Genomic DNA, 9,719 nt, shown 5'->3' on the forward strand with positions numbered 1-9,719 from the left:
CACACACACACACACACACACACACACACACACACACACACACACACACAGTCATGTGATCTTGGACAAGTCCCTTAACCCCAATTGCCTTACCTTCCCCCCTCCAAAAAAAAAAGCAAAAAAAAAAATATGTGTCATGGGTATGTTTTTTTTTTTGAGAGCCTGTTGTCAGATATTTACCAGCAGACCACTGCATATATCAAAATTACTACTGGCAAAAGAATTTTAATATGGCTTCTCCCTTAAGATGACAAAGAAGGAAGGAAACAAGCATTTATTTGAAGCCTACTATGTACCAGGCACTGTGCTTAGTGCTTCACAAATATATCTTGGAGGTAGATGTTATTATTATTCTATTTACAGAGGAGAGAAAAGGAAAAATCAATGAGAGATCAGTATTCTGAATCTGAGGCATGAGGGTACCTCCCTTTCAGTGAAATAGAGGGCACTGCCCTTGGATGGATTCTAGCACGAATGGATTCAAGAGTGGGAAAGTCAGTGATGTAAATGAGACAAGACATAAGTTAGGTTATCACTTTTAATTTATTTCTCTAAGAAAAGTTTTCTTGTCCTTGACCTATCACCCGCTTTTCTACAGGGCTATTCCCAGAAGTCTGGAAAGAGTGAATATCATTTATTAATATTTTTAGAAATATTATTAAGATATTAACAAATATCATTTCTTAATATTTTTCCATTTTGTTTAAAAGGGAGGTTTTAAATATGCATCTACACAGTGAATCTGATTCTAAAGTTTTTGTTTTGATCTGTTCCAGTAGATTTTATCCTTAATGTGTGGTCATCAAGTAGAATGTGCCTTTCTGATATTTTCTTCCGGGGGAAATAAAGTAAAGTGACATAGCACAAAGTCATTATTTCTCTATATTTAGTTGCCAGGTCTGTTAGTGAAAATGTCATCTTCACAAATAAATATGTTAATGATACATTAAGGAACATTGAGTATTGAGGTGACTCAGGATAAAAACCTGGCATCAAACTGTTTCATAGTTTTTCAAGAGCTTTAGGAATTAATTAACCTAAAACTATGTTTAGTGCAGGATGAAATGAGCTAAACAGAAGAGGTCCTTATGGTAGTAAGGCCTCTAGGTAGTGCAGTGAAGAGAACACTGGGCTTAGAGTCAAGACAGACCTGAATTCAAATCTTACCTCAGAGATTACTAATTGTATGATCCTGTACAAGTCACTTAACTTCTTGTCTGCCTCAGTTTCCTAATTTAAAATGGGGATAATAACAGCACCTCCCAGCATTGTTGTAAAGATAAAATGATAAAGATATTTAAAGCATTTAACTTTTACACAGAGTAGATGCTTCATAAATGCTTGTTCTTGGGGCGGCCAGGTGGCACAGTGAGTAGGAGTGCCGGCCCCAGCGTCAGGAGACCTGGGATCGGTTCTGGCCTCAGATACTTAACACCCACACAAAATAACTGGCCGTGTAACCTTGAGCAAGTTACTTAACCCCAATTGCTTTAAAAAAAAAATAAATGCTTATTCTTCCTTCCCTTCCCCTTCTGTGCATTTGTCATATAAAATAGCGATTGAAAAATCTTTAAACATATAAAAATCAACAAACAGATATGTAGATATAATTTCTTTCCTATCTTCTAATCTAATTGCAGCCAGTGTCCAGAAGGATACATATGTGTGAAAGCTGGCAGAAACCCCAACTATGGCTACACAAGCTTTGACACCTTTAGCTGGGCTTTCTTGTCCCTGTTTCGACTGATGACTCAGGACTTCTGGGAAAATCTTTATCAACTGGTGAGACCTGAGTTAGATCAATGACTTTCAATGATTAAAATGTAGTAATGGGATCAAACCAGTGATAATCCCTCACTTAGAAGGCAGATGGGCAGTAAACCATCTTTTCCCCTCTGTCCCCCTTCTTTTTCTCAGACACTTCGTGCAGCTGGCAAGACATACATGATATTTTTTGTCCTGGTCATTTTCTTGGGCTCTTTCTACCTCATAAATTTGATCCTGGCTGTGGTTGCCATGGCATATGAGGAGCAGAATCAGGCCACTTTGGAAGAGGCAGAGCAGAAGGAGGCTGAGTTTCAGCAGATGTTGGAACAACTTAAGAAACAACAGGAAGAAGCTCAGGTATTGTCAGGTGGTTAATCAAGTTGTAGCTTCCTTCTCTGCAGTGTCCTCAGCATGGGTAAAGTTCTAATTGCCCTGAATTCTAATTACCCTAAAGACCTATTCATTACATATGGTTATTTATTTTCCTCAGTTAAGAGTGGATGACAAGGTGTGCCAAATAACATGGAATAAAGCTGGCATAAACATATGCAAATTGTGTCATTCTGACTCATGACACCTTCCCTCACTCCCTGATGACTCCATGAATGTGGACATTATAAATGTTCACAATGAGGAAAGAATATGTTTTATTATTATTTTGGGGGCAATTTCTTGGAAACAGTTCCTCTAAGGCACTTACTAATTTAGTCACCTATTTATACCATTTTTTTTTGCTATTGAGTACTTTGTTGTTTTTTTTAACACAGTATTTTAAAATGTATGATGACAGAACCAATGAAAAATGCTAGTTCAATAATAATGGTGCTTAACAGTTTGTAGCTGTAGCTTTTCAAATACTGTACAATCATTAATTAGCTAAGCCACATAAATTCCTACAATCTAGAGTGCCCTAATATATATGATCTGTAGTTTGTCTTTGTTGTTATCCTATACTGGAAGCCCTCAATTTATCCGTTCAAACTGAAAAGCATTTATTCAGTAGAATAAAAATATTTTTGTCAGAATTGAATAGCATTAATTTGTGCTACCACTAAAAGTAGACTGTTTTTAAAATAAATAAGTGGCAAAAAGGTAAGCACTCACTAGGTTCATAATTACAGGGAACAGAGAGGTTCATTTCTGAAGTTGTTTGCCTTTTATGACATGTATTTAAATACTAGCAAAGACTGAGCTTAGTCTTGTGATAATTGGAATCTCTTGGCTATATCAAAAATCATTTTAAAGTATGATATGACTAGTCTCTGCGCAAGTTTCTTTTCAAGACCATATGTAAGCCTCTGTAAAATTCCTTGACTTACTAGGCCTGAAGCACTTTTATATACATTATCTCATATAATTCTTTTTGCTACCCCATCAGGTATGTGATGCAAGTATTATTCCCTAATCCCCATTTTACAGATGAGGAAACTGAGGGTCATAGTGGCTAAATGACTTTTCCATTGTCATCCAACTAGTAAGACACAGTCAAGAGTCAAATTCATGTCTTCTGGTTCTTAAGTCCAATATTTTTCATCATATTGCTTCTCCATATTTGGTTAGGTCAGTATTGCTACTGTGTTGCATTTTTCATTAATAAAATAGAAAATAGACATTTTATATGATCATGTTAATGATAAAGATAGGGATATTTTTTAAAAGTGTAGTTGCATACAACTACCACATCCACATACTTTATCTCCTACTAGGCAGCAGCAGCAGCAGCATCTGCAGAATCAAGAGAATTCAGTGGAACTGGTGGAGTAGGGGGCTTCTCAGAGAGCTCTTCAGAAGCATCAAAGCTGAGCTCAAAAAGTGCAAAAGAAAGGAGGAACCGGAGAAAGAAAAGGAAACAGAAAGAGCAGTCTGGAGAAGAAGAGAAGCAAGAAGAAGAGGAATTCCACAAATCTGAATCTGAAGATAGTATCAGAAGGAAAGGTTTTCGTTTTTCCATTGAAGGAAATCGTTTGACCTATGAAAAGAGGTTCTCTTCTCCCCACCAGGTACAAATGTTTTATTAAAGAATTTGTATATTAGTACTGGTATATATATATATATATATATGTATATTATAGTATATATATATATACTATAATACTAGTATATTAGTACAAGAAAAATGATAGTTTTCTTGGAGGGTTTTATTTGTTTGTTTTTAAGGACTAAGACTGTGTCTTGGCCATGTAGAAAATGCAGGGGCTACTCCCAGGCCCAGTCCCACTCTGATTTGCACAGGAGCTTTGACCTGCTATATTTTCCAATTTGGTCTGGTTTTGCCCTCCTTAAATAACCTGGTTCCTCCTCCATCCCTTCTCTCCTATTCCAATTCGTGGGGTCCCATGTTAATGTAAAACTTAGTGTGGACACTTGATCAACTTACCCCACTGTGGAGAGAATTCTTCAGCTCAATAGATTCTTCCACCTCTGCCTCCCTGGTAGCAGCAATTATAGTTATGATCTACTACACTTAGTGAGAAATTTCTTTATTTTGGTAGGTTGGCTCACGGATACATAGGATAATGTTGCTAGATTGATAATTACCATAGATATTTGTTGTGATCAGTTTGAAGAACGTGTGAACTGTTTATTCAGTGAATGAACTTAATAAGAGATTATAGAATTTGTGGAATATTTGGAAACCACAGGCTTTACGGGGTTCATATTTTTGAAGTTATAATATCTATATATAGAGTATCCACACTGAACACATGGTTCAGAGCCATTGTCTACTGTGCCAGTGTCTCCACCATCCTATGGGTTGCTGAGTGGAGAGGCTCTTGCTGCTCATCAATCTTAATTTGCACTAACAGAAGCAAGCCATAAAAATCCACTATTTTCCATTAACAATAATAATAATAATAGCAACTAACATTCATATAGCACCTACTATGTGCCAGGAACTGTGCTAAGCCCTTTACAATCAATTCTCTCATTTGATCCTCACAACAACCCTAGGAAGTAGGGGCTGTTATTATCCCTATTTTACAGATAAGGAAACTAAGGCAAACAGAGATGAAATGACAGGTCCAGGGTCACACAGCTAGCAAGTATCTGAGGTCATATTTAAACCAATGTTCTAGCCACTGCATAACCTAGCTACATAGTGGAGAATATCAATCATAAAGTATTTATTAAGACTATCATGTGCTAAGAGCTTATTAATAGTATCTGTACCTGAAAGGGAAATTAGGTTGTCTTTCAGCTGTTTGCACCATCAAAAATGAACACTTCTTTACATCTGACATTGTTTCAGTGAGAAGTAGGGAGATGGGAAATGATTCCAATGGTGTAACCACAATGCTATGCAATTGAAATTCTAAAGAGAATCATACTCAAGGAAACTTAGAACTGTAGGCAAAGAGTAACATTTCCAAATAGCTGCATGTGGGAATGTCACTTGACTGCATTGTGGTCCAGGCAACTCCCTCCAACATAGCTCCTGAGTCATACGGGGTTTGTAGTCTATGCTAGCAAGGGGAGTTCACATAACAAGAGTTCCCTATGCTAATGAATAATTCCTTGGATGGGAATTTGAAAAAGGGTTTGCTATTCATAGAAATCCAGAGAATGTCTTTAAAAAATTATCAGGACTTTTACATTTAGATTTCATCTGAAAGACATATGTCCAGGAGTCCTAATATTCCCAAGGATAACTTCTTTACGTTCTCATATGCATAGTCTCATGTACCCTTGAGCAGTGCAAGTATATCCCTTGCAAATTAATGCATTTCCTGCAGAAGCTTCATAAAATATAAGATAAAAGATATTATAGAATTGGGCTTTACTTTAGCTTTATAATGAAACTATTGTCTAAACCAACTGCCTATATTTTCTTATCATTTATCCTACTTTGCTATAGTTATGATTATATTGGTAATTATTTAAGTTTCTAAAATATGGAAACTCCCCACTAACAAATCCCCTAAGAATGTCTTACATAAAGCCAAACTTCCACTCTGGCTAAGATCCTCAGACACAAGAGACCCTCTTTGTGTTTGTCATTGGCTTCTTCCAAGACCTAGAAGCCTGTAGAACCTTCCATAAGCACATATCATCCCCCTGCTATGCCTTACCAAAGCTCTTTCGAGGCAACATGGAATAGAGGACCTAGGTTTGAGTTCTGACTCTACCACAGTAAGAGAAGTTAAATAACTTGCCCAAGGTCACACAGATTTACTATCATTTAACCTCCTCATTTTCCTCATTTGAAATATTAAACAGTTGGCCTAGATGATCATTAATGTCCCTTCCAGCTTTAAAGTTATGATCCTGTAGTCACTGACCTTCCCTTCCAATTCCCACAAGACTTACGAGATCAGATATTATTTTAGTTAGCATTTATTTGAGTCATAGTCCCAATTATTCAACATCCCAGATCAAATAAATACTTATTCTTTTTATATAATTTCTACTGCATTCTATTCAATAGTAAGTGTGTTATTATAGTCATTATAATTGTTATGGTAAAAATTTTGTTGTGATAATAATGTCCTTAATAGAAGGCCATGAACATCAAAAGACTACTGATTAATTATGTGAACATGCTTCTGGTGACTATGCTTTTTTTAAAGCAATTTATATAAGTCTTGAGGAAAATTAGGTACATTTAAAAAATTACTGCATATCTTTTTACTTATAACCCAAGTTTTTGCCAACCCTTTTCTTACTAATCAACACCTTGAAAATGTTCCCTCTCATAACTGTATCAGAAGCTAAACATATAGAACCAATGTCATGGATCATATTTTTAATTTTCTTTTTTTCTAAAATTCATTTTATTTTTAACTTATGGGATAAAACAAAAAATTTCCATAAAATAGTATAATTAAAAAAGATGATAGATAGCACATGAAACTACAAATATACTATATACAACTTGCTATTCCTTTCAAATATGTAGCAGTTATCATGTAAATGTCTTTCTTTTTTTTTCTTTTTCTTCCCTTCCCTCACCCTGCACTATCTCCAGTTTTCATCAAAATCCTTACTTTTCTTGGTTCCTACATATTTTTATAAAATTAAATCAATTAGACAACAAACTCTATCATTACTAACATGCTCCAGTTTCACAAAAAATATAGGTTTATATACCTGATAGTTTTCTGAAAATTATTCATACACACACACACACACACACACACACACACACACAGTCGCATTTGACCATTTTTCTAAGGTGTGCAATATTTACTGAAAGCTAATTGAAGGGTGGTTGTAGAGAAAGGGTGGATCTTTTTCAACAGCTTAGTCAATTGAGCAAATATGCTTTATTTGATTTCTTTAGTTGTAGTTTATCCTCAGTAATGTAGATTATTCTTTTTACTTAATCAAATTTTATTTTTTTAGCTAATAAGTATTTATTGTCCCTTTCTCCCCATTTCCCTTCCTCCCAAAACAATATCAGCAAAAGAAATATAAAAACCTTGTAAGAAATATGTGTACTCAAGTAACAAATTTAAATTTTTTTAATTTTATAAAATTAAATCACTTTAAAGAGACAACAAAAATAATTTTAATGTTTTTATTTTTTTAATTTTATAAAATTAAATCAATTAAAGAGACAACACAGGTTATCATCCCAGGTTCCTTTGATTTCTTTCATTTTAATTTATCCTCAGTAACATAGATTATCTCTTTTTTCTGAATAAAATTTTATTTTTTCAACTAACAAGTATTCATTGTCCCTTTTTCCTCCCAAAACAACATCAACAAAAGAAATAAAAAACCCCTTGTAACAAATATGTGTACTCAAGCTAAACAAATTTTCATATTGGTCAACTTCAAACATGACTTCTCTTTTAATATGATAAAACTGAAAACAAAAATAGATAATGTTTAGCATTTCTAAATCAAATATTCTTAGCATTTCATCAAACATTATAGAACTTTTATAGCTTTTTCAAAAGTTTCTGGATCAGTCTAAAGTCTCATTTCATGACCTAATTTCTTAATTCATTATCTGCTACATTATTCCTCTAGTATCTCCAAAAGTCACATAATTTCCATTGCATAATCAATTTGTTACCTTAACTTTGGTTAATCTAGGAGAAGACTATTTAGTGACAGGAAAAGAGGAAGACATGAAAATCTCTAATATTGTTGACAGTTGTAGAAAGGAGTTTAGGTTAAATAACTACAGCCTACTTGTCAACAGACTCCCTGTTGCCTATTTTACATGTATGACCCATGAGCTAATAATGGTTTTTACATTTTAAAATAAAGTTTTTATTATATTTTAAAATGTAAAAAATTTGTCTTAATTTTGGGCCATATAAAAATAATCAGTGGGTCAGATTGAGGCATTGTCACATTTGACCATTGTTTTAAGGTGTGAAATATTTACTGAGAGCTAATTGAAGGGTGGTATTAGAGAAATGGTGGATCTTTTTTAACAGCTTAGTCAATTGAGCAGATACTTTACAGTTTATCTTCTCAGGTTTTAATTTCCCACACATAAGTAGATTTCTGTTCCTTAGAATTTCACTTGATTTGGTTATTTTTTCCTTTTTTCTATTTGGGCCATAGCATTTGGTTGCTATGGAAATGGTATTCAAGTCAGAAGCAAAATAATGATGATCAGGTGAGGAATAAGCTCTAAGGGTGGTGAATGCCATACAAATCCAATTTACATGCAAACATCTGTATGTTATGTCTTTGTGGGGGATGAATATTTCCACTCTGAGACTTAAATAATTTTACAGAATGTTTTATTACTTTTAAATCTTTTCATCATTTCTAGCGTACTCATTTATTCAATCAAAATATATGTTCCCATCATGAGCACTTTCTAAATTTTCTTTATTTCTAAGTATTTCCTTGATGCTATACCATGTTTTTCTGGCCTTTTGAGATAGCAAAAATCAGATAATTTCTAATGGATAGTAATCCCTCAAGTAGCCTACCTTCAGATATAATTAAAATTCTAGCATCATGAAGAAAGCTACAAAGATGTCACAAAAAATATAGCTTTAGTTACCTGGTAGTTTTCTGAAAATTATTCATATATACATATATATAAAACAATAAAGAAATGAAAATTCCAAGCGATGAAATAAAACATTTTAATAACTATAATATTGTTATTTGCATATGATACAAAGACTTCAAAAGAATAGATGTATCAAATTATCTTGAAATTTTTAAAGTTGTCAGATAAATTACAAAGATACTTTGCCAAGTTAAATTGAAAGCAGGAATCATACCCACTTAAAACATAATTGTTACATAATACACATAATTGTACTTAGCTTAGGTGACTGGAATAGATCATACCAAATTTGGGCTAGTGAAACTAAATAGATTAAATGGCTCATCGTAACCGTTGCCCATCCATAAAGAAGTAATTAAATAAATATTTCCAATTACAACAGTCACTGAAGTGAATAAACTATTTAGGAAAGTGTTAACATTTCTATAATTTGTGACCAGATCATTGGATAAACTGGGTCATTCACTTATTGTAAATAAAATACACTTCATTTTCTGAGACAGATAGAAGAGAGGAAAGCAGGGAGTGAATCAATCAGTTCTTTCCAACTTGATTTGTTTTATTTATTCATGAAGACTGTAATAAAATATTCAGAAGGAAGAAGAGAAGCAGCTCCTTGTACTATAATTAAATAGATCTAGAGGCAAGATTGATTTTATTTTTCTCAGTGCTAAAATAAGCATCTTCAACTTGCTGTGGTCAATGTGATATTTTACTGTGTTTATTTTTATTCTTCAAGAATCTAAACATAGGTAAGTACTGTATATCTTTACTTTCTATTGGATTTATATTTGTGATTAGCTTCTAGAGTAAGGGTCATCAAACTCTCTAGTCCTGAGTTATACTAACAAGGCTATGATGTCTTGGGATATTCCTGCCCATCTAAAGTTTAATTAGAATAGCAGAGATAGAGAGAAAGATGGAAGAAGAAGGAAGGAAGGAAGGAAGGAAGGAAGGAAGGAAGGAA

At 33.8% G+C, this 9,719-nt stretch overlaps 1 protein-coding gene across 3 annotated transcripts in view; it reads left to right on the top strand.

The window, feature by feature from the left end:
- Positions 1 to 9,719, top strand: part of SCN2A (sodium voltage-gated channel alpha subunit 2) — a 162,948-nt gene that overhangs the window by 68,929 nt on the left and 84,300 nt on the right. For all 3 annotated transcript variants that reach the window (XM_069080605.1, XM_069080606.1, XM_069080603.1), the window contains exons 9-11: positions 1,641 to 1,782; positions 1,918 to 2,124; positions 3,474 to 3,767. In XM_069080605.1, the coding sequence (XP_068936706.1) occupies positions 1,641 to 1,782; positions 1,918 to 2,124; positions 3,474 to 3,767 (643 nt within the window). The remainder of the gene's footprint in view (positions 1 to 1,640; positions 1,783 to 1,917; positions 2,125 to 3,473; positions 3,768 to 9,719) is intronic.

This window comes from Petaurus breviceps, unplaced genomic scaffold (genome assembly GCF_028583685.1).
Source record: "Petaurus breviceps papuanus isolate PSGF00001 unplaced genomic scaffold, PetGlider_PUasm1.0 91133, whole genome shotgun sequence".
Classification (NCBI taxonomy): domain Eukaryota; kingdom Metazoa; phylum Chordata; class Mammalia; order Diprotodontia; family Petauridae; genus Petaurus; species Petaurus breviceps.